The 23,059-nt window shown below is 46.4% G+C and overlaps 1 protein-coding gene across 2 annotated transcripts in view; it reads left to right on the top strand.

Moving 5' to 3' along the window:
* The window catches only part of CDC27 (cell division cycle 27), a 58,107-nt gene extending 36,285 nt beyond the window's left edge, over positions 1 to 21,822 (top strand). For both annotated transcript variants that reach the window (XM_015420796.1, XM_015420795.1), the window contains exons 15-19: positions 6,537 to 6,654; positions 6,758 to 6,886; positions 9,875 to 9,949; positions 11,339 to 11,519; positions 20,678 to 21,822. In XM_015420796.1, the coding sequence (XP_015276282.1) occupies positions 6,537 to 6,654; positions 6,758 to 6,886; positions 9,875 to 9,949; positions 11,339 to 11,519; positions 20,678 to 20,760 (586 nt within the window). In that variant the 3' untranslated portion in view covers positions 20,761 to 21,822. The remainder of the gene's footprint in view (positions 1 to 6,536; positions 6,655 to 6,757; positions 6,887 to 9,874; positions 9,950 to 11,338; positions 11,520 to 20,677) is intronic.
* Positions 21,823 to 23,059: the final 1,237 nt, after the last annotated feature.

Raw genomic sequence — 23,059 nt, 5'->3', positions numbered from 1 at the left:
CATCCCTGCTCACCAATGTAAACCTAACCATGACCATCCTGGCATCCTTGAGCATCCAGGTAAATTTTAAGAAGTCAATGTTAATTCCCACTAAACGGGTGCAGTTTATAGGAGCTATCCTAGACTCTGTCGCTTGCAAGGCTTTTCTCCCTCCTCAGAGAGCAAGGGACATTGTCAATTTAGTGACTCTATTCTGCAAGTCTGGTCATGCTACGGCAAAGCGAATCCAGTGGCTGCTGGGTCTGATGGCTGCCACCATCACTGTCATAGTTTTTGCCAGACTGCACATGAGACCTCTGCAGCTATGGTTCGTACGCAGGTTTCACCCACAGAGTCTCCTCAATCCCTTCGTCTTCTCCTCCCACCATCCGTCTTGGGCTCTCTGCTATGATGGACAGACCCTGTGAATCTCCTAGCAGGAGTCCCATTCCATCCACCCACGTCAACACTCAAGCTGACTACAGATGCGTCCCTCTGGGGATGGGGCATGCATCTCAAGGGTCTTTGTGTTGGGGCTCGTTGGGAGCCCCATGTAGCACGCAATCATATAAATTTCCTGGAACTCCTGGCAGTGCTGTTCGACTCAGGTCTTTTAATCATCTAGTGACCATACATGTGGTCAAAGTTCTGACAGACAACACCACAGCCCTGTGTTATATCAATAGACAGGGAAGTATGATCTCCCGGGGGCTATGTCGCCTAGGCATAGATCTATGGGTCGAGTGTCAATCACGGAACACGTTCCTAAGCGCCGCTCATCTGCCAGAAACACTGAACGTCCAAGCAGATTTCTTGAGCAGAGGAGAGGAGAGGCAGGGGAGCATGAGTGGGAGCTCAATTGGATTTATCTTCTCCCAATCTTTTGCCTTTGGGGCCATCCAGACGTAGACGTGTTTGCAACACGCAGCAACAGGAAATATCGTCTGTTCTGCTCCAGAGCGGGTATAGATCCCTTATCTCTGGCAGTCCTCCAGACTCCTTACTCCTGGGTAACAGCTCCTCTCCTCTGAAGGCGGGGCTGGCAGACTCTTTGGTCACGGAGGGGAGAGGCTTGTGCTCCTGCATCCCAGTCTATCCGGCCCTGCCTTCAGAGCAGGAAGCTGCAGACTGTGCTCTGTGGAGCACACTGGTCACAAGCAAAGAATTAAAAGAAAGAAGAAAAGGGGAAGGAGCAGGTAGAGGACCTTTCTAGCCTGTTCTCCGCCCCCCCTCCTGTCGATTGGCCGCGGGAGCGGCTTGCAGGCTTTTGGCGGACGTGGACCTGGGAGATCCCTGGGGGAACAGCGCTGCCGCAACGTCTCCTGTGCCCGAAGGGACTGGTTAAGCTTCTTCCTGGAGGCTGCCGGTGGCAGAGAGCTCCAGAGGGCGACGGTAGAGGCTCTGTCTTGCCTGGAGGGACAGACGGGGTGGTGCTGCAGAGTCCCGGGCAGACGTTAAGACGATCGGTATCCCTCTGTTTTCCCGCACACTGCAGAGGAAGTCGGGGGAAGCAAGGAGGAGGAACCGGTCACTTCAGAATGCGGTAAGATCACTCCTGGGGGCAGGGGAACTACAGGAGGACAGCGTTTTTAACCCCCCCTTGTTTCCCCTCTGTTACCTGGTTCCCCTCATCCCCGTTGTAGTTTACTATTGGGGGAGACCTGTGGAGTCGGGAGACTGTGGGTTCGGGGGGGGGGTTGAAATAGGGAAAGCACCCTTCTTGTGGGGACTTAATAACAGCGGGAAACTGCCATTTTGAGTGATCCTGCCCACGTTCACTTTCAGATTTTTCACAAAATGGCTGAAAAGGCAGGGACGTCGTCTAGCCAGGGATTGGAGGAGGCTACTTGCGCCTTTGATCTGGCTGATTCCCCTAAATCCACAGCCTCTCACACTGGAACTTCTGCTGGGGATGACTCCCAAGCTAATCTACTATCTTGGATCAAACTAGAGAAGAAAAAAGAATTTAGAGCTTCGTTGCAAGAGAACACAGTGGTAGACTGGTTGTCGGCAGTGGGTCGACCAATCAGAATCGATGCTAAACATGCCACTGTTCGGACAGATCTGTCAGAGGTTCGGGACACCAGAGGTGGACTTATTCGCCACAGAGCAGAATCGACAAACAAGACTGTTCGTGTCCAGACAAAAAAGTCCTCTAGCCATAGGAACAGATGCCCTGCATCTTCTGTGGCCACCAACACTTCTATACGCTTTTCCTCCGATACAGATTATCCAGAGGGTGCTTCAAAGAGTAAAAGATCTGAGGGCAGAAGTAATCCTAGTCGCCCCGTTTTGGCCCCGTCGGCCCTGGTTTCAAGATCTGAGGAGGTTGACAGTCCAGGAGCCCTGGCACCTGCCTCCTGTGAAAGATCTCACACAAGGGGAGACGGTTCACCCACAACCAAACTTATTAAAACTCACAGTCTGGAGGATGAGAGGCAGCAGCTAATGGGGGTGGGCTATTCTGATAGGGTAGTTAATGCCATGTTGGCTGCTAGACCACAACCAGACCTATTAAAACTCACAGTCTGGAGGTTGAGAGGCAGCAGCTAATGGGGGTGGGCTATTCTGATAGGGTAGTTAATACCATGTTGGCTGCTAGAAAAGGATCAACCAATAGGGTATATAACCTTACTTGGCAGATTTTTTCTACCTGGTGTGCAGAAAGACATATTGTTCCCATGGAGGCGTCTACGGGGGTAATCCTTCTCTTTCTTCAAGAAGGGTTAGATAAGGGGTTAAGCACTAGTACTCTGCGTAGACAAGTAGCAGCCATTTCAGCCATTAAGGGGGCTGGGAAAGGGTCATCCACATGTCAAAAGATTTTTGAGAGGTGTGTCCCTTCTGGAAAACCCCCCCCCCAAGTTCACAGATTTCCAACTTGGAGGCTCAACACGGTCCTTAGGGCCTTGTGTGTGGCACCCTTTGAACCCATGGCGACCTGTCCTATCAAAGAATTGACCTTTAAGACGGTTTTCCTAGTAGGTATTACATCTGCGCGGAGGGTCTCAGAGTTGAGAGCTCTGTCGATAGACAAGGAGTTATCCTCTCTTCATAACGATAAGGTAGTTCTTCGTCCTGATCCAGCGTTTATACCAAAAGTTAACTCGACCTTTCATAGGTCTGCGGATATTGTCCTTCCTTCGTTCTGTCCTAATCCCCAGAATGAGAAGGAACAAACCTTACACTGTCTAGATGTAAGAAGGGTGCTTAGTTTCTATGTGGACAGGACCAAATCCTTTAGAACTCATGATTCGCTCTTCGTTTCCTTCAAAAAGTCCTGTGTGGGCAGAAGGGTATCTTCATCCTCCCTTAGCAGATGGGTTAGGGGATGCATAGCTTTGGCTTACTCAGCCCAAGGTCTGGAACCACTGGAGGGTATCACAGCCCACTTCTTAAGGGGGGGCGGCCACGTCAGCAGCTTATAGGGCTTTTCCATCTCTGGAAGTGGTGTGTAAAGCAGCTACATGGAAATCCACACACTCATTTACCAGATATTATAGAATAGATACTTTGGCCTCTGCCAATGCGGCTTTTGACAGAAGGGTCGTACAACACACCCTGTAGATGGGGAAGTGGATGGACCCGCCCTGGAGGATACTGCTGTCTTATGTCCCAGGAGTAAGGAGTCTGGAGGACTGCTCCACTCCTGGACCACCGGAGAACGGAAGATTTATCTCCACTTACTGTGAAGCTTCCTTCTCGGTGGTCCAGAGTGGGGCAGTCCTACCTACCCGATTTATAGGGTGCTACTTCCTCCATCTGCAGGGGTGCTGTTTGCCCATTTTTTTCCCTCTTGCAGTACAGTGAATTGAAGGGTAGATGGTGTTTTCCCACTGTCGTTTTGAGGGGACTACGGTTGCATGGCATACCGGAGGAATTTAGTACAGTTCTTGCGTGGATGTTTACCCCCCTGTTGGGGGTGAGTTGGTTGTTGTTTGTTCCTTTCAGTATAGGGGAACGGAGGCTTGGAGTATGACTGGGATGCAGGAGCACAAGCCCCTCCCCTCTGTGACCAAAGAGTCTGCCGGACCCACCTTCGGAGGAGAGGAGCTGTTACCCAGGAGCAGTGTTCCCTCTAAGCTGAGTTAGTGTGAGCTAGCTCACAGTTTTTTAGCCTCCAGCTCACACATTTTTGTCTTAGCTCAGGAAGGATGGCTCCAGAGCACACTAATTGATGCAGTAGCCAAATTGCTCACTCACAACTTTAATGCCAGTCGCTCACAAAGTAGAATTTTTGCTCACAAAACTCCACAGCTTAGAGGGAACATTGCCCAGGAGTAAGGAGTCTGGAGGACTGCCCCACTCTGGACCACCGAGAAGGAAGCTTCACAGTAAGTGGAGATAAATCTTCCGTTCTAGTCCCATGGTCATGTCTCCACATGTTCCTCTTCCCACCGATTCCTCTGATACCAAGAGTTCTAGTCAAATTAATGCAGGAGAAGCCACGATGTCTCATAGTGACACCATGGTGGCCCCGGCAACATTGGTTTTCCACTCTGCTCCACCTATCCAATGGCTCCTTCGTTCACCTTCCTCCAGCTGCCGACCTCCTTCTAGTGGAGAACGGTCGGATCCTGCATCACGATGTGAAGCGTCTCAAGCTCACGATCTGGAGGATCCTTTTCGATCAGTCAGAGACAGGATAGATCACATCCTATTGAATTGTCGCAGACCATCTACCAGAGTTTCTAACGCTGGGAAGTGGAAGAAATTCTTGTTTTACCTCACTTCGTTGGGATTGCTGCCACCACCTTCCAACCTGATGGCAATCTTTGAGTTCTTATTCCCTCGTTTAGACCTAGGACTCAGTTGTGCTTCGCTGAGGGTCTATCTAGCCGCAATTTCGGCAAATCACCCGATAATTGACGGTTACTCTGTCTTCTCTCATCCCCAGACCAAGAAGTTTCTTAAAGGTCTAACCCACCTCTTTCCCCAGTCACGTGGACCCACACCAGCGTTGATCTACCCATGGTGCTTGCAAGGCTCATGGATAAACCATTTGAACCAATGGCTACTTGTAGTCTGCAGCTTTTGTCATGGAAGACAGCCTTTTTAGTCGCGGTCACCTCCACCAGGAGGATGGGCGAGTTATCGGCACTCTGCTGTGACCCACCTTATTGAGTTTTTGACCTAACGGGGTCACGTTGGCTCCAGATGTTTCTTTCCTGCCGAAAGTTGTTTCTGAGTTTCACCTGCAAGTGAACATTGTGCTTCCAGTGTTCTTTCCGTCTCCCTCAATGGAGGAAGAACGCCATTTTCATTCGTTGGATGTCAAAAGAGCTTTACTCTTTTATCTGAGTCGAACATGGCCTTTTTGGAAATCTCCGGCTCCACGCTCTCTAGGGAAGAAGCTGTCGCCCCAACATCTATCCAAGTGGATTGTGGAGACTGTTAAGTTGTGCTACATCCTAGCCAAGAAGTTGCTCCTGGGTCCCCTGCGAACACACTCTACCCGGGCAGTGGCAGCATCCACAGCCTTCCTGCGAGGTGTGTTGCTGGAAGATATATGCAACACAGTAACTTGGGCGCGAAAATTCCTTTTGCTTTCCATTATACCGATTGGGGTCGACGCAGGCGCACTATATCCCAGAGGTGTGAATGCACAGATGACCACTCGAAGATCCTCAGTTACAGGCAATGTTCCCTCTAAGCTGTGGAGTCTTGTGAGCAAAAATCCTACTTTGTGAGCTACTGGCATTAAAGTTGTGAGCGAGTGATTTGGCTGCTGCATAAATCAGTTTGCTCTGGAGCCATCCTTCCTAAGCTAAGACAAAAATGTGTGAGCCAGAGGCTAAAAAAACTGTGAGCTAGCTCACACTAACTCAGCTTAGAGGGAACACTGGTTACAGGTAAGCAACCTGTTTTTATAGCTACTGGTTAATACAGATGAATATGGCCAGTTACCGATGGATGGGTGGCCAGTAGGTGGGAGACGGCAACCTTGGGGAGGCCATGTGTGGATGCCCGGCTGCCTCAACCAAAAGCCTGGCGGAACAGCTCTGTCTTGTAGGCCCTGTGAGACATTATTTCGGAAGAACTTTCCTTGGGTAATAATGGAAAAGGTGCATTTAAACCGGTACTATGCCAGAATCAGCATATCAGGACTTGGCTCTAAAGCACAGAAGAAAGATGTTGGTGTATCGTGTAGAGACTGTAGGACTTAAGGTATCATAGTGCCTTTTTTGTCCAGCAACTTGCCATCTGTTGAACTGGTTTCGTCTGCTCTTTCTCCATCCACCCTGCACAGTGTATGGCTTGGATCCAGTGATGCGCAAGCAAAAACATAGAATGGATTTAGCACCGTTCCTCTTGTGTGCACCTAGTGCTTTTGGTCCCTGTATATTACAGTGCCCAGAAATGGGTTGCACAGGCAGGAATACAGATGGGAATACAATAAGTGAGTTTTAGCGCAGGCAGCTACTGTGGTAATTTCTTGCACTTCTGCTTGCACAAGAGCTCTGTTGCACATAGGAATTTTGTGCTGGATCCTGCCCTGTGATTGCTAGTAATATAGAAGGCTTGCACTTGTCACAGTCTTGTTTTGATATTGGCAGGTATGGTTTGGGAATGATTTACTACAAACAGGAGAAATTCAGCCTTGCAGAAATGCATTTCCAGAAAGCACTTCATATCAATCCCCAGAGCTCTGTCTTGCTGTGCCACATTGGGGTTGTAAGTAAATCACACTTAATTGTACTCATCACCCATGAAATTAACACCAGCAAATCTCAAACTTTAAGCACGATACAGTCTTTCTATATCTGTTGTTTTGCAGGTCCAGCACGCACTGAAGAAATCTGAAAAGGCTTTGGATACTCTCAACAAAGCCATTAACATTGACCCCAAGAACCCCCTCTGCAAATTCCACAGAGCCTCAGTATTATTTGCAAATGAGAAATACAAGGTGAGGAATAAACTGGAGCCCAAGCTGCACTGCTGACATGTCATTAACCCCACATACCGCTCATGTCCCTGAAATCAGTAGCAAACACTCAGATTCAGGGGGCTTGAGCCTCCATCCTTTACTTCTTAGTAACTCTAACTGCATCACAGCATATGCTAATAAAACACACAGAGGTTCCAGCTAGCCATGTTGGTCCAAAGAAAACTAGCCTAACTGAAGCCACATGATACCTCCTGCTAAGATCAATCAAAACATCATAAAACACCGTTCAGACTTTCTGGTCCTCATGAAACTGAAGTTGCCTTATACTGAATCAGACTGTTGGTCCATCAGGGTCAGTATTGTCTACTCGGACCTGCAGCAGCTCTCCAGGGTCTCTCAGGCTGAGGTCTTTCACATCACCTGCTGCCTGGTCCTCTTAACTGGAGGGGCTAGGGATTGAACCCGGCACACTCTGTTAGCCAAACAGGTGCCTTACCACTGAGCCCATAAGAACCTAAGAAGAGTCCTGCTGGATCGGACCAGGGAGGGTCCATCTAGTCCAGCATCCCGTCTCACACAGTGGCCAACCAGTTCCTCTGGAGGGCCAACAACAGGGCAGAGAGGCCAAGGCCTTCCCCTGATGTTGCCTCCTGGCCCTTGGATGCAGAGGCTGAATGCCTCTGAACGTGGAGGTTCCTCTCAATCACCAGGCCTAGCAGCCATTGACCATCATTCCCCCTTGTTGTTCTAGTTGTTTAAAAAAAGAGAGTGAGATGGGGAGGGAAGAAAGCAATATCTTTGTGTCCCTGACCTTAAGGCTGTATGTCATTATCCTGCATAAAATACCCTGCAGATTCAATATATTTGACTTCAGTGGAGGGAAAGAATTCTAGAAGGGGCATTTGCCCTAACTAGATGTTCTGCCCTTCCATCTGCGGTTATTCAAGGCAGGTACAATAAAAAGCCCTACTCTGAAAGGCTACACCCATGCCTTTTAAGCGAGGTTGAATCGGTAGAGCATATGTTCTTCAGCTGTCCATTTTACAGGGAGGCTCATCTTAAAATTATTACGCCATTAGTCGATAGGACACCTGGGCACATTAACACAAACGAAGCAAGGCTTCACTGGCTCCTATCAGATAAGAATGCAGAGATTACACATTCAGTCAGAGTTTTGTGCATTAGTTCTTAGATTGCGGGAACCGCATTTTAAAAGTTCTTACATTTAGAGTTCTATTTTTGTATATTATGACTGTTGTTTTTCCCCTCTCCCTTACATATTATACTTACTCTGTATGTTGGTCTTAAAACCGTAATAATAAAACTAAACTAGCCAAAAACTACCCTGCAGATTTAATAGGCTCTGGGAGCCCTGACTTGGATAGCCCAGGCAAGCCCAGTCTTGTCAGATCTCGGAAGCTAAGCAGGGTCGACTGTGGTTAGTACTTGGATTGGAGACTTCCTTGGAAGACCAGGTCGGGAGGACAGAGGCAGGCTTTATTCAGCCACCTCTCTGAATATCCTCCAGGCCCCCAGTAGGGGTCAGTGACCAGAGGTCAAGGTGACTTCCGGGTGCAGATGTACACACACACAAATACAAATATATATATATTAAAATTTATAAAAAGATCTTGGAAGCTAAGCAAGGTCAACCCTGGCTAGTATGTGGAAGGGCGACCCCCTGAAGTATCTCTTGCCTTAAGAACAAGTCTAGCTCACCACTTAGTGGTGCATACCACTCAAAGAGCTAGAACTTTTGGCTGCCAGACAATCTTAGGATCTCCTGGCTATACTACACACAATGCCATACAATAATTAATAAATAAATAAATTAGGCTCTAGGTGGAGTGGAATCAAATCATACCTTTACTCTTTTGGGAAGAATAATTTGAGGGCAAAACTTGCAACCTGAAGTCAGTTCCACCCAATGCCTATTAACATTGCAGGGCATTCTGTACAGGATGAGCACAAGATGCTTTAGGATCATGGCCTGAAATATCCACACACACCCTTTTAAAGTGACCAACTTCAGCTGCATACAAGGGTTGCAGCGAGTTGCATTTGGCTCCATTAAAATTAGAGGGTTCTCATGACATCTGTACCCATTTATGAAGAAGACTAGAAAAATATTTAGGCATCCTAGAGACTAGTGATACATCTTGGGAGCTCAACTGACAAAGTGCTCGAATTCCCCCCCCCCCCACTGTTCTACAATATGGCACCGTGTGTGCTACAGTTATGCCAGCTCTCTCTGGAAAATATGCCTCTTCAAATACACCCGTCCTTTCTCCATGCCATACTCTTTTCATAAGAAAATTTTTTGCCTTCTATTCTCTTCCCCTGCCCCAATCTCACTGCCTGTAAATTTTGTATCTTCCTTCCAGGGCTATTTTTGGGCAGGAACGCACAGGAACGGAGTTCCGGCTGGCTCCTGAGTTGGCCACACCCAGCAGGAACTCATTAGCATAATAGGCCACACCCAACAGCAGGAACTCATTAGGATTTTAGGGGTGTGTAGCCTAACATGCAAAGGAGTTCCTGTTACAAAAAAGCCCTGGCTGGGTTTTGACAACAAAGTAAACAGAATAAGAAGCAAAAGGTGGGTGTGGCTGGATGACCACACTTCTGGTAACATGGGGGTGCGGCCTAATAGGCTAATATGCTGTGCTGTCAAGGGTGTGGCCTAATATGCTAATGAGCATCTGCTGTTGGGTGTGGCCTATTATGCTAATGAGTTCCTGCTGGGCTTTTTCTACAAAAAAAGCCCTGCTTGTTACACGTTTCAGATTCGTGGGTTCTCAAGCGATCAGAATGCCTGGGGTATTTTCTTCCTAGCTGGATTTAACATTTCACATTCTAGACCCATTGAAGATATAACAGCACTGCAGAAGTGGATAGGAGATCAGTTTTATTTTACCTAAGATGCCAAATCTCCTGGATATGCATATCTGAGATGCGGGGCTCAAACACCTCAATGAATCACTTAATTTGTTCTTTTCTTCTCAGTACGCTTTGCAAGAACTTGAAGAACTGAAGCAGATCGTTCCCAAAGAGTCTCTTGTTTACTTCTTGATAGGAAAGGTAACAGCAAGCCTGAGAATTTTCCAAATTGCCACTCTAAGCAAGGGTCCCCTTTGTTTCCTGATTCATAGAGGAGCAGAGTGATGGGTGGGCATGGGATGGGCTTTAGTACGGCGTTATTCTCATTGAGGGTTCTGCACTGAAAGTTCACTGAGTGATGTTCCTCACTTCATGGTAACTGGCAATTTTATTCATAGAGGGGCTCTACATTGGCCCTGGAATTGCCATTCTTTCTTTGTTCAGTATTTTCAGGAAGAAAATCCAGATTGCTTCCCTGGCAGCCCATTACATTCTGGTGTTTTCTTTGTTGTTTTGCCGTACTTTTCAGACCTGATTTGTGGCAATTAAGAAAAAAAAGTAAAATACAATTGCTATTGAAAGTTCTGTGGCTATAATTTCAGTGCCTTCCTGCTCCTTCCAGTGTAATTAATTAATTTGTGTTCTCCTGCAGCATTAATCAATCAGCTGTAAAAAATCAACTCTTGTTTCAGGAGGGCTGGCGGACTCGGACTTAAATACTTCCTGGCCATTAGAGCGGTTCCTCAGTGGAACAGGCTTCCTCGGGAGGTGGTGGGCTTTCCTTCTTTGGAGTTTTTCAAACAGAGGCTAGATGGCCGTCTGACAGCAATGCAGATTCTGTGAATTTAGGCAGATCATGAGAGGGAGGGCAGGAAGGGGTGCATAAGTGCCTAGTTCTTGTGGCCCTTTCTTACACACCCAGGGAAATGCTGATTGCCACTTTGGGGTCCGGAAGCCATTTTTCTCCAGGCCAGTTTGGCCAGGGATCCTGGAGGCTTTTTGTCATCTTCTGGGCATGGAACAGCGGTCACTGCGGGTGTGGAGGGGGGAGGTATTTGTGAATTTCCTGCCTTGTGTAGGAGGTTGGACTAGATGACCCTGGAGCTCCCTTCCAGCTCTATGATTCTATGGTTAGGTCCTACATCCTGGGACTGGAAGGCAGGGCAAACTAGTTTGCCATAAATTAGGGACCTTTCTCAGTTGTCTTTTTGTCTGGTACAAATTTCTGTTTGTACATAGAGTTGTGGTGCATTCTCTTTGTACACAGAGTTATCCATTTAGATCCCGCCCCCCCAGTTCATGTGCTGCTTTTGCAACATCTGGGAGTAAAGAGGGCGGTTCCCTCCTCCCAGGCAAGCCTGTTTATCCTACCAGGCGCAGGAGAAACCTTATGTGAGAATAACTGTATGTGGAATGACCACAATGAGAACAGAAGTTTGTCTTTAAAAATGAAACCAAAACAAATTATTTGGTCCTAGGTACACACAGCCATGGGTATTTGTAGGTGGTATGGGCTAGTCTTGTAACAGAAAATACCGCATGCAGACTTAACGCAGTCTCTCTCTCCCTCACTCTCCCCACCCCCTGCAGGTTTATAAAAAGTTAGGGCAGACCCATCTTGCACTGATGAACTTTTCCTGGGCAATGGACTTGGATCCAAAAGGAGCCAACAACCAGATCAAAGAGGCCATTGATAAGCGGTACCTTCCTGACGATGAAGAGCCTGTAACACAGGAAGAGCAGATCAGCGAATGCTGCCCATACGAGTCAGGTTGGTTTTTTCCTTTACTATGTTTCCCTTGAGGTAAAACGAGAAACCGTTTATTGCATGACTTGAAATCACTGCAACCCCAAGGTTTTTTGGAACTCAGCATAGTGTGCGGGTCTTTGAAACCCACTTGTGAGGAGGTATTATCTTAACTACAAGGAAGCCAAAGGCCTCATGGGTTGAATTAAAGCAACCCAGACCACTGAGTCAGTGCTGAGTAGTGAGTGAATGCTTCCCCTGGCATTCATAACTTATCAAGACTCAGGCTTCTGATATAAAGGGAAAAGCAAAAACTTATTTATGTATTCCAAGTCCAAAGCAAAAAACCTTCTTTTCTCCAGCCAATAGTCACTCAGTGTGGTACACAAATTACACCGTATGTAAAAGCTATTATGAATAAATGACAATACTAGAAAATTTAGGTATTCTGTCTAAATCTAATGAATCAAAGTTCTAGGTCATCTTACCAAAAGCAGATACACAAAGCTGCAGGAGAGAGGTACCTAACACTGAATCCAATCCAATCCAATTACCTTTACTGGCATGGAACACTCACAAACTCATATACAACAATAACAGCAACGACGTAAAATAATTCTACAAAAAGAAACAGGTATAAAAGAAATTGCCATATAAATACGCGAGCGCTAGAAAACCGATCAATTAAATAAAGGGCGAATAGAAGTAGCACCAGAAAGAAATTTTCCAGCCGTTTCTGTTATCTCACAATGTGGATGGTCAAGAAGAGTAAAGATCTTTAAACCATCAGAATACTCTTCTAGTTGAGTCAGAATAGGGTTTAAGAGTTCCAGACGTAGCGCATAATAGAAGGGGCACTGTAACAATACATGGGAGATCGTTTCGATATGGTGGTTTGTGCGTGGGCAACATCTATCAGAGAAGGGCGCACCCTGAAAGCAGCCAGATAATAAGGCCGAAGGAAGTACATTTAATCTGGCCACAGAAAGGGCTCTACAGAGTTTGGGGATATGAAGTGGATAGAGATAAGAGGCAACTTGGCCAACTTTAGGGAATATTCCAAAATACAGAGGTGAACAGGTTTTGTTAGCAGCGTTATATAGTGAATGTGACTCAGAGCGAAGTAGGTTGGTTCTTATAATTGAAAAAGCCTCGGATTCAGAAGTAAGGAGTAGGGAATCTATGGTAATCTCCAGAGATTTAATTTTGGATAACTCTGAATCAAGATCTGAGAACTTCCTGTATCTCAAGTTGCTAGGAGTTTATATAAGGCCATATTTCTGTTGAATTGTCTATCACATGATGTTCCTCTGAGCATACAGGTGATACATTAGTATTCATGTAGCTTCAGAAAGCAAGGAGCCATTACAGTGTTAGTGTTCTGTTTCCTGGGTTTGTGTTGGCAGACAAACCAGCTGTTCATACATCGTTACTTCCAAGATGGCTGGTGCTAGCCAAATAACCTTGAGGACACCAACTGTACATCAGAACAGCAGGAAAAAAATCTTGTGGTACTGCAGAAAGTTGTAAGCAGACTGCATGAGCCATTACTAATTCAAGCTTACTCACGCTAACTAATTAAACAAGGCCTTATAAAATCGCAGACATTATAAATACCCTGCATGATTGATATTAAATTCTACAACAGTAGAGTTTAGTTTTGTCTTGGAATTTCGTGAGGTTTTCATGTTCCCAAAAGTACCATTTTCTTTTTGGTTGTTTCGAAGAAAACTAGTCTCCAGGGAATTAGATGCTTGAGGGGGGAAATTCATTTCCATCTTTTAGGCCTAAACCAGAGGAAGAGGCTTGAATTTCAAGGAATGTGAGGTGGGGGGGGTGAGGGTTAGGGTTGGAGTAAGTGCTGATCCACCACCCCTCTTAGATGTGTGCATGAGCGTCCACTCATTAACACAGGAAGCCCTGCTCAGCAGCAATTTGCCCATTGCCCGTTTTAAGATTATAGGAGTTAAGCAAAGAGTATGGTACACAGTATATGGATATTACACTACCCAGGGATTATTACTATGATAAGTGCGCTAAACTAATACAGTACTGCAAAAATCAGAAAATATATGCTGTTTAAATAAGTTAAAGTGATATGCTTTTTTTTACAAGGGTGGAATACAAAAACACAGTCAGTTTCAAATAAACAGAAGTGGTTTTTAACGAAGCAAATGATGTTAACGACATGCTCCGGAATGTCCTGTGTCGTTTCGACGTTCCTTCTTCTGAACAAGATTCTATAGATAATTTCCAGGGTTTTTGTCTCATCTATAGGAAGAGTAGAAATGAAGCCTGATGCTCACATATTTTTTCTTCATAGGTCAATAACAAAGCACAATTGCTAGTAGAAAATTCATTTCGGGTGAGTTACAGTCAATGGAATTTAAACAGCATGTATTTTCTGATTTTTGCAGTACTGTATTATTTAGTTTAGCGCACTTATCACAGTAATAATCCCGGTGTAGCGTTTTAAGATTACAGCAGTTATATTCTGCTCAGGGTGTGAACCACTACGCTCAGTAGGGGGAAAAAATTAGAGGAAACACTGGCTACCATTTCCTTTACTTGTATATATCACTGCCTTTCTTCTCTACACCGCCATGGCTAACCAAAGAATGACTCTTTTTCTAAAACAAAAAAAGTCCACACAACTGAAGTAATGATTGTGGTCTCTGCGCAGCCCCACACCTGGGTAAAGTGCCCGCAACCTCGGAAATTTCAAGAGCTGATCTTCAACGCTTTTGGCAGGCTTTCTCCTCCGCTCTGGGGAACAGGCATTGACTGTGCATGCCTGGAGCTGAGGAGAAAGCCGCCTCCTGCTCAGTTCCTTTCTGACCACCACACCAGCCATACCTCATTGCACCTTCTCTGAGACCTTCTTCGATGCCTCCTCCTTCGATCCTTTCCTAGTCACTTTCTCTCCATTTTTCTGGCTTTATTTGTCTCCCCTTCATCATCTTACCAAAAAAAGAGAAAAATCCTTTGGTGTTTGTAAGTCTCTTGAATTTTCTCCTCTTTGAACTTTTGTCCCCCCCCCTCCCCTTTTTCCACCTTCCCAGGAGACATGACATCTGGTAAGGACTGTTTTCTTTAAAAAGTGTCGCGTCCTTCGACTGACGGTCACAAACTTTGCCTTCTTTGTCTGGGAGAGAGCCATTGAGTGGACTCCGGCCTGCATTGCGCGAAGTTCACAAAGCAAGCATGTAAAAACAGAGCGACCCGTCTCTGTACTTTGCTCTTGGACTCTTCTCTTTGGCCTTTGATGGCGCAAGACCCTTAGGCCCAGGCTACACCGCCTCCCCCACCGCCAGTGAGGGGAGATTCAGTTCAGTCAAGTAGCTCAGCCACTTCGACTGCAGTCAAAAAGAAGAAAGATAAATCCAAGAAGAGGCCCTCAGACTCGACGTCTTCAGCTCTTAAACTGAAACAGTTGAAATTGACGCTGTCCTTGGGCCCAACAATGGTCGTGCCACTCATTATCACTGGCCTATCAACCCAGTCACCATCCATGTGCTGGAACGATCAGTCTGACCAATCGGTTACGATATCCTCTGCGGCCCTTCCAACTCCCACGGCCACTCCAACAGTCACCTTGGAGTTGGTACTGTTGGGCCAACAGACTTATTACCGTACCATCTCGCTCCTCGTCTGTGCACTCCTACAACCCTTCGGGGGCTTCCTTGGGGGATGTTGACTGTTCTTGGACAGGCTGGTCCAAACTGATGGCTTCACTTCAACCTGCAAGGGACCACAGGGTTCACTCCAACACTGGAGTAGAACAGTGCCATCAAGAATGGTCCCGATCACATGGCTCCAGTCACCCATTTGTCCGTGATGCAAGGACCCATTTGCCCTATAGTCATCAACCAGATATCAGAGCTCGTTTCTCCTCAGGGTCCAGGTCACCATCTCAGTACCAATGTTGCTATCATGACCACCACACCACCGAAGACCATACCACGCCCCATCTTGTCCAGGTCTCCTCATCGTTCCTATGATACATTCCGATCTCGGTCTCCATCCACCGGTAATTGCCATTGATCACCATCCTACATCCTGTACTGAGACCCCCGGTATTAGCACTCTGGAACCGACCAATCCTCCCGCCCATTGGATCTGACACCCTCCCTACATCACAGGGATCGGCCTGCGGAAGTTCCCTCGGGCTCCTTGGGCACTGCCCCCTCAGTCCCAATGTCAAAGCCCATTTTGGAGTTTCAACCAGCCCCTGTCAGCCTCCCAGATCTTCATACATTCTTTAATGACATGTCACCGTCATTTTCAGAGCCCTCCGACACCACCACTAACAATTCCAAATCTGATGCTGATGATGTTGCATGCACCCCTCCTGAAATTGAGGTTGCTCGCCCAGGGGCCCTCTCTCCATCTGAGGGTTACATAAGAACATAAGGGAAACCACTGTTGGATAAGTCCAATGGCCCATCCAGTCCAACACTCTGTCACACAGTGGCCAAAAATACCAGGTGGGTTCAAAGGCATTCCTCGAACTCATCTGATGCCTGGCGGAAGTACTGCAGATTCACCCTGAAAGTCACTGATGTGGTCCACAAGTTACTTCAGTTGGACTTACCTCCACCTGCCGTGTTGCCCATGCCTCCTGTCCACCTTGAGGGTCTTAAAGAGGCTTGGGACAAGCCTGCTTCAGTCCCACCAGTATCAAAGCGCTACGAGGCAATGTACAAAGTCCAGCTGTCTGATACCAGATTTTTGTTTTCACACCTACCACCCAACTCTGTGACAGTATATTCTTAATCCAAATTGAAACAAGTTCAACATCCTGCTCCCCCAATGGTGAAGGGTGAAAGATTGATGCCTTAGCTAAAAAAGTCTACCCTCTTACCACCGTTGTCTCCAAAATGCAGACTTACCTGTCATTTATGGCAGTTTGCAGTTTTCACTTGGCAAGTCAAGTTGTTCCTCTGATACTGGAGCTGCCCCCCTCCTCCCAACTCGTGGCCACTCCAGCTCTACAAGAAATCTGCAGAGTTTCAAAACAGCAGATCAGCACCATCCGCCATACAATAATGTGCTCATCCAAAACACTGGTAACGGCTGTTGCCTTTCGGTGCCACGCCTGGCTGAGCTCAACACCTTTGCATCCTGACATCAAGGCTAAAGTAGAGGACTTGCCCTTTGATGGCAAGGGCCTGTTGTCACGCCTCTACGGATGAGACCCTGTCCTCAGTAGGCGACAGTAGGAAAAGGGCCAAACATCTGGGTGTTTCCAAACCACCACCTCAGCGCCAATTTAAGACCAGGACCTGGAAATCTTCCTACTCCAGATATCAATACTCCCCCCCCAGGCAGCTGATACCTGGGGAAAACGGTCTCTCCCTTCCAAACAACCATATCAGCAGAAGCCCAAGTCATCACTCACCAAAAATCTTGCCCAGCTGCCAAAGTGGCCTCTTTGACTTTCCCCATCGATTCAGGGAGCCCTCTCCCTCCACCATCACCCCACTCATGGGAACCAGGCTTCGTCCATTTCTTACCAGCTGTGAGGCGATCACCTTAGACGCCTGGGTCCTCACCATCATCCGGGTGGGGTATATGCCATAGAGTTCATTTCTCGACTACAAACTCTGCATTTTGTGACCCCACCCCCACCCCACTTCCTACTGGAGGAAATACAGGCATTGCTGGCCAAGGGGGCGATCAAGGAGGTCCCCCAGTTGCTTCACCACCTTGGGTACTAGTCCAGGTATTTCATCGTCCTGAAGTGGGACGGGGGCAAGGGTCCCATTATGGACCGGAGAGGAATCAACAAGTACATCAGGAAAACGAAATTCTGTATGGTAACTCTGCAAAGCATCCTTCCACTGATTCCTGCACAGGCACGACTGGTGTCCATTGACCTCAAAGACATATATTTCCATGTGACTGAGAACATCCAAACAGATGTCCTGAGTTGGACCAGCTTGATCGAACATGAGTGGTCCCTCGACTCAAGGTATCTATCTCCCATCTTCAAGATCTTCAGTCACCCTCTAGTGGATGCATTCACCACCACGGAGAATGCCAAATGCCCTGTCTTCTTCACCAGGGGCCATGCGACCCAGGGTTCCCTTGGGGATGCCTTTCCACATTGCTGGACGGGAGCCCCGTTCTACATGTTCCCACCATATCCACTTATCAACTGGGTCTTCCAGAAAATTCTTCAAGACCAAGCATTCTGCATGCTGGTGACTCCCTGGTAACCCAGGCAACCCTGGTTTCCACTTCTTCTGCAACTGTCTCTGGGTTTGTACTGACGGCTCCCTCTGCAGGGTAGGATTCTTCACCACAGTCCCGGTTTTTACTGCCTAACTGCAGTGAGAATATCACCTTAACTTCCTCCCCCCCCCCAAATCAGCCACATCCTGCTCGATGCACAGTGCACATATGCATTTAAGTGGAAAACGATATTCTGCTTCTGCTTCTCACCTCCATCCTCAGTTGGTCCTGCTGGAGGTTTTGGCTTACTTAGTTTCTTTAAAACAGGCTGGACTATGTTTTTCTTCTAGGCGGTGATTTCTGCCTATCATGACATGGTTGAGGGCAATTCCCTCTTCTCCCATAGAATTACCAAGATCTTTCTTAAGGGTTTGTTGAAACCTCCACCCTCCTTGTACGCTTGTTCCGAAATGGAGTTTGTCGCTTGTTCTGGCCAAGCTTATGGGGAAACCCTTTGAACCACTGGCGTCCTTGTCTCTCCACCTTCTAAGCTGGAAGACAGCATTCCTCTGCAAAAAGGGCCAGCGAACTTTGCATGTTTAGACTGGATGCACCTCACACAGTGTTCCAATAAGACGAGGTGGTCCTGCGCCCTGACCCATCTTTCCTGTTGAATGTGATCTCACCATTCCACTTGTCACAATCTACGTTGTTGCCCACGTTCTTCCCACATCCGGTCAATGACGGACAGCAGGCTCTGCATGCTCTAGACTTCTGTAGGGCTCTCTCCTTTTATTTGGACAGAATGCAACCATTTTGTAAAGATCCTTGCCTTTTTGTGTCCTCCTCCAAACCAATTAAAGGACATAAATTTCACCATGGAGACTAAGTGAATTACGTCCACAATATCTCTCTGTTACCAGCTGGTTGGACAACCCTTACTTGCAAGCCCCTGAGCTCATTCCACAAGGGCTGTCTCCATGTCTACAGCGTTCTTGGGTGGCGTGCCCCGTGAAAACATTTGCAGTGCTGCCACATGGTCCTCTCCATCAACTTTAGTGTCGCATTATGCCTTAGATGTTTGGGCACGTCAGGACGCCTCTTTCGGCCAGACCGTTCTGAGGTCCATTTTCCAGTGACATCTCACCATGTCTTGGGTCCTCAGGTAAGCCTGAAGGGGTACTTGGGTCCGGTGACTCCATTGTATATCTTAGCTGCCAGCCCCCACTGTCCTGTGTTGTTATAGCTCACTAGTCACCCAGGTGTGGGACTGCACAGAGACCACAAAGAAGATAAACAGGTTGCTTACCTGTAACTAATGATCTTTGAGTGGTCATCTGTGCAGTCACAGCTGTCCGCCCAACCTTCCCCACTGCTGGCATCTCTCTGTCACTTACCTTAAGCTGATGGGACTTACAGGTGGTGGATGGAACTGAACGGGAGGCGGCTTTCTCCTCAGCTCCAGGTACGTGCAGTCGATGCCTGCTCCCTAGAGTGGAGGAGAAAGCCCACCAAAAGCGTTGAAGATTAGCTCTTGAAATTTCCGAGGTCAGGTCCTGTGCTGGTGCTTTACTCAGGTGTGTGACTGCACCGATGACCACTCAAAGATCATCAGTTACAGGTAAGCAACCTGTTTATGCACTCACGGTCATTATAAAGCATTTGAATAAATTGGCGACAGACATTTAGACAAGTGGCTGCTAAGCAGGCCGGGCCACAGCTTAATAATATGAGCTGGTGCTTTACGTGGGGGCCGACACGCTTAGGAAATCAAGAGGAAGAGGGTTAAGTGGAAGAGAAGTTGTCCTTTCTTAGATTTCTTTTTCTAGCGTAGTTCACGTGGGAAGAGCCTGAGCTGTCAGGAAGTCTTCCATTTGAATCTTGTGTCTGTTGTAAACTCCAAAGGTACCCTTTTAACGAGTGAGTTCAACTGCATTATGCAGAAATACTGAATTAACATACAAAAAGAGAAGCAAGAGAATGTCATGTAAAGGTCACCAAATCTAATTATTATTAGTACAAACTGCTTGAAAGCCAGATAACTAGGAAAAGTCATGTCCACAGATATCAAGAGCAGGGACACTAAACCGTAGTTTGCCCTCTGAAGCAGGATCACTGAAGGGTATCATGGGTTCTGTTTGTAGAAGGGAAATCATGTGGTGAACGCAACCTTGGGTGGGGGATGAATATTTACAAAGAGATACGGTAGTAGTGATTGCTGTGATAGTTATATAGGTTATCCTAGGAATTAGTAAAAAGCCCAGTAGCACCTTTAAGACTAACAAACTTTATTGTAGCATAAGCTTTCAAGAAACACAGCTCTCTTCGTCAGAGGCATCCGATGAAGAGAACCGTGTTTCTCAAAAGCTTATGCTACAATAAAATTTTGTTAGTCTTAAAGGTGCTTCTGGGCTTTTTACTGTTTTGCAGCAACAGACTAACATAGCTAACTCCTCTGGATCTATGACCGAGGAATTACAGTGGTCTGCAAACATACTGTTGAAGGTATTCAATAGAACCAGGGGTCATTTCCTGCGGGAGCACACAGGAGCGGAGCTCCGGCAGTAAGGAGCCCAGGGGGTGGGCATATGCAACAAGCCCCACCCCCTGCTCCCAGCAGCCCTCAGTCGGGCCACGAGGAGCAAGAAGAAGCAGCCAGGTAAGTTGCAGAGCTCCCCCCCCCCCGCCCCCCCCTCGGGTCAACACCCCTCCCCCCCTCGCATTACAGATCTGCACATCCCCCCTCCCCCCCCCCCCGCAATAGCTAGCAATCCAAAATAGTCCAGTGGTGCCTTCTGACACACTTCCGGTGATGTCAAGGGGGTGTGGCATATGCAAATGAGTTATGCTAATGAGTTATGCTAATGAGCTCCTGCACCTCTTTTTCTACGAAATGACCCCTGAATAGAACAGTCTTTTCCTGTAAAATTTTGCCTCTGTACTGTATGCAGTGTGCATGTATACTGAAGAAAACTAACCTTCTTGTGCCTTGTTTCCACAAAAAGTCGGCACAGATGAGTCACAGGCGAGCAGCATGACCGATGCAGACGACACGCAGCTCCATGCAGTAGAAAGCGACGAATTTTAACTCCAACAGCTGGATTCTGAGCTTGGATGTGTGACTGTCTGAAACTGTTGGGTTTTCCCTTCCCTTCCTGCCGCAGAGAGCCAACATCGTTCGAGCGCTCCACCGACACTGCAGGCGTATCATTCATCAGATTTTAATTGACGCAGAATTAATGGCAATGCATTTGAGGCCATTATTTGAGTCTGACTCTTTGGCTCTTTCACCTTTTTTGTAAACATGAATTTATTTTTTTTTAGAAGGAAAGAGGGCTTTTTGTGTTCTTGGGTTTTTTTTTCACACCTGTTTTGTTGACAAGCCTATCATGGAAGAAAGATTTGCTGTTTTGGGAGCTGGAAAGTATAAGGGAGTAACTAATGAAGCTCTTTCTCCAGCAATGTGTCTTAGTTTTGACTCTTTCCAATAAGCAGAGACCTGAATTTCTCCATTTCCACGTTCTGCATTGTGGAAGTTACAGGACTAGAATGTGTTAAAGACATTTTTGAATACCGTTATAGAGTGTAACTTAAATACCAGAGAATGTAAATGACTTCAAAAGCGACAGTATCTCCTGTGAACAAACACGTTGCTGAATACAAAGCCCAGTATCCCCTGCTTTTAGTTTTGTAAACCTGCCAGGATAGAGACTTCCATAGAATACTTTAGTATTCCATCCAAGAGTTAACTTTTACTGAACTAACTTCCAAAGCATCGTTTGTTGGTATTTGCAGACAACTCAAGTCGGTAACTTAACATGTTTTTTTTCCTCGGGTGCTAACAATGGCATCCAACACTTGGGGAAGTTGAAATGCTGTCGCAACTATAAAAGCAAAATCCTAGAGAAAAATTAGTGTGTAGATTTGCAGTGTTGAAAGGATGCAATGAAATACATCTGCAACCACAGAGAATGCCAAGAAGACAGTGGAAGCCTTAATCCAATCAAAACCTTACAATGGTGGTGCGTCCCACTCCTGTTTGAGGCAGTATCCCCGTCAAAATTATTTTGTAAAGTGTTGTCTGAATGAACAGATGCAAAAAAAAAAGAAATGTGCAATTATCTGGGGGGTTTTTTCCTTCTTTTTTTTTTTGTTTGGGTTTTTTTATCTTGTAAGTTTGAGTACTTCCTCTATGGCAACAGGTAGGAATTTAGATCCCAGGAGATCCCAGGAGGCTGTTTCTGTGAGGAAGGACGCTAAAGCTGTGTTAAAGAAGCCAAAAAATTTCCTCCTTTGTAGCATTTCCTGCAACAAAGGTTGGTTGGCCTTTGTGCAGTGACCATCAAGAAAGTGTATGATACCCTTACAGTTTTAAAAAAAAAGCAAATTATGCACAATAAAATGGTTTAAATTTCACAACAATGCATTGTCATCAGTTTCCGTATCTTGTGGTGCGTCAGTTTAAATTTTAAGAGGGACTTTCGTAGCTTACTGTTTTTCATTTTAAGTGTTCAAGGATTTTAATCTTCTTGAAGTAAGCGCAGTGCCCCTTGCTTCCTTTGCCACCATTTGAGACACCCAGAACAAGTGTAACATCAGCAGAGAATTTCTTCAGTGGAGATGGAAGCTTGCAGTTATTTTTTGTAGACGTTGATATTTCTAGAAATCATTTTTTTAAAAAAGTGTACCACTGTCAGGACGTGTTAAAATTTTCTTTTCTATACCACGAGAATCTGCTTGTGTTTGGAAAAAAAGAGTTAATTTAGCTAGGTGGATCATGTGCTAAGAGATCTTGAGTGAAGTTTCTCCAGGCATTGCAAAGTAGGTCCAGGAATTTATGGTTGGTAAAAGCAGAGCAAGATTGTCAATCAGATTAAAGGGCAGGCTGCAGTTATCCTCTGAACCTTTCCAGAACAAATTCTGCTACCCAAAGTTCCCTGTTATTTTTTTCACCAAATATCAGAGTGCTTGTTGAACAAAGATTCTTCGCCAAAGTTTGAAGTCTTTCTCCAGTCTAAGGAGCCTCTTCCAATTTAAGTAGCTCTTCCATTGGAAGAAGAAATGATAAAGTTGAAGGAAGCCTACTTAGAGAATGGTTGGATGCACCCCACTACCTGGAGACATGTGCACAGGATTTCAAGAATGTGAAATTTTGTTCTGCTATACAAGGTTATTTGTAGTTCTTTTGCACCACTCGCTTTCGGTGTCGTGATCTGCAGCTGAACCACTTTTCCCAGGGAAAAAAAAATCAGGCTCCAAAACACCTTTACATTTAAGTATTCTCTAGTCTTCAGAGTACCATAGCAATTGCAGAGATTACTTCCAATTTAAGGAACAAGGTACTCATATTAGGGAGAAGCAATTTACTACTGTGTTGTGCACATGCT

This window comes from Gekko japonicus, unplaced genomic scaffold (genome assembly GCF_001447785.1).
Source record: "Gekko japonicus isolate JY-2015 unplaced genomic scaffold, Gekko_japonicus_V1.1 scaffold1849, whole genome shotgun sequence".
NCBI classification, from domain to species: Eukaryota; Metazoa; Chordata; class Lepidosauria; order Squamata; family Gekkonidae; genus Gekko; species Gekko japonicus.
Note: the sequence above shows the minus strand (reverse complement) of the source record. Positions and strands in the feature narration are given on the sequence as shown.